The 1,000-nt window shown below is 43.4% G+C and overlaps 1 protein-coding gene across 1 annotated transcript; it reads left to right on the top strand.

Moving 5' to 3' along the window:
• Positions 1-645: 645 nt before the first annotated feature.
• Positions 646-945, top strand: Pmar_PMAR026857 (calmodulin, putative; the record flags this gene model as incomplete). Its single annotated transcript, XM_002772172.1, has 2 exons — positions 646-758; positions 801-945. 2 exons carry the CDS (start codon positions 646-648, stop codon positions 943-945), a joined length of 258 nt encoding a protein of 85 aa, XP_002772218.1.
• Positions 946-1,000: the final 55 nt, after the last annotated feature.

The following is a 1,000-nucleotide window of genomic DNA, read 5'->3' as shown; positions in this document are numbered from 1 at the left end:
TGTTGTATATATGTTGGCTTTCCTCAGCTGACCCTAGGAGTTTCCTCACTAATTATAGGAGTTTATATACAAAGTAGAGTAGAAATGTACAGGAATTAACCAAAATTTCCTCAGAATTCCAATATTGTCACCAACATATGTGGTTGACCATGTGCATATTTTTCCACACTGTCCAGTGAATGCCTTCAAGTGGAGTCCACAGAAAAAAACGTCTCCTTCGAAAATTAATATATAAAAACCAAAAGAGAATAAGTCGAATTTAAAAGTATAATACCCGTTGTGGTAAAATATGCAAATGGTCAACCACATGTGTTGATAACTTTTGTGGAAATTTTGGGAGGAAATTCTCATTGGTTTCTGTACACTTCTACCCGAATTTGCATGTAAACTTTTATAAATAGTTCGAAGAATCCTGAGCTCAGCTGATAAAAGCGAACATATATCCCAACACCAGTAATAACTCACTCTTCGTTCGATTCAAGTCGGTCTCCATGTTAATTCCATCGGGCCGCATTCAATATAAATCGATCACTAGGGCGCGCGCGGTTGCCCTTTGAGGACTTGCGCTTGAGTCCGGCCGTTTTCCAAGATACCTTCCTTGGAGTTGCTAAACGGAGTCGTTCTGGTACTGAGTTTATCAACGTTATGGCCGATCAACTCACTGAAGAGCAAATCGCCGAGTTCAAGGAGGCGTTCTCGCTGTTCGACAAGGACGGTGATGGAACTATCACTACCAAGGAACTTGGCACTGTGATGCGGTAAGGTCGCCTTACCACGCCTTTTTATATATTCGTTTCCAGATCTCTAGGGCAGAACCCGACAGAGGCCGAGTTGCAGGATATGATCAACGAGGTCGATGCTGATGGAAACGGTAGGCGTCTCGGTGGTTGTCGGTGGAAGGCTTATGAACAGGCACGATCGACTTCCCGGAGTTTCTGTCGTTGATGGCGCGTAAAATGAAAGACACCGACACCGAAGAGGAACTCATCGAAGCTTTCAA

Source organism: Perkinsus marinus (genome assembly GCF_000006405.1).
Source record: "Perkinsus marinus ATCC 50983 genomic scaffold scf_1104296961858, whole genome shotgun sequence".
NCBI lineage: Eukaryota > Perkinsozoa > Perkinsida > Perkinsidae > Perkinsus > Perkinsus marinus.
The sequence above is the reverse complement of the archived record's forward strand: the minus strand, read 5'-3'. Positions and strand labels throughout refer to the sequence as shown.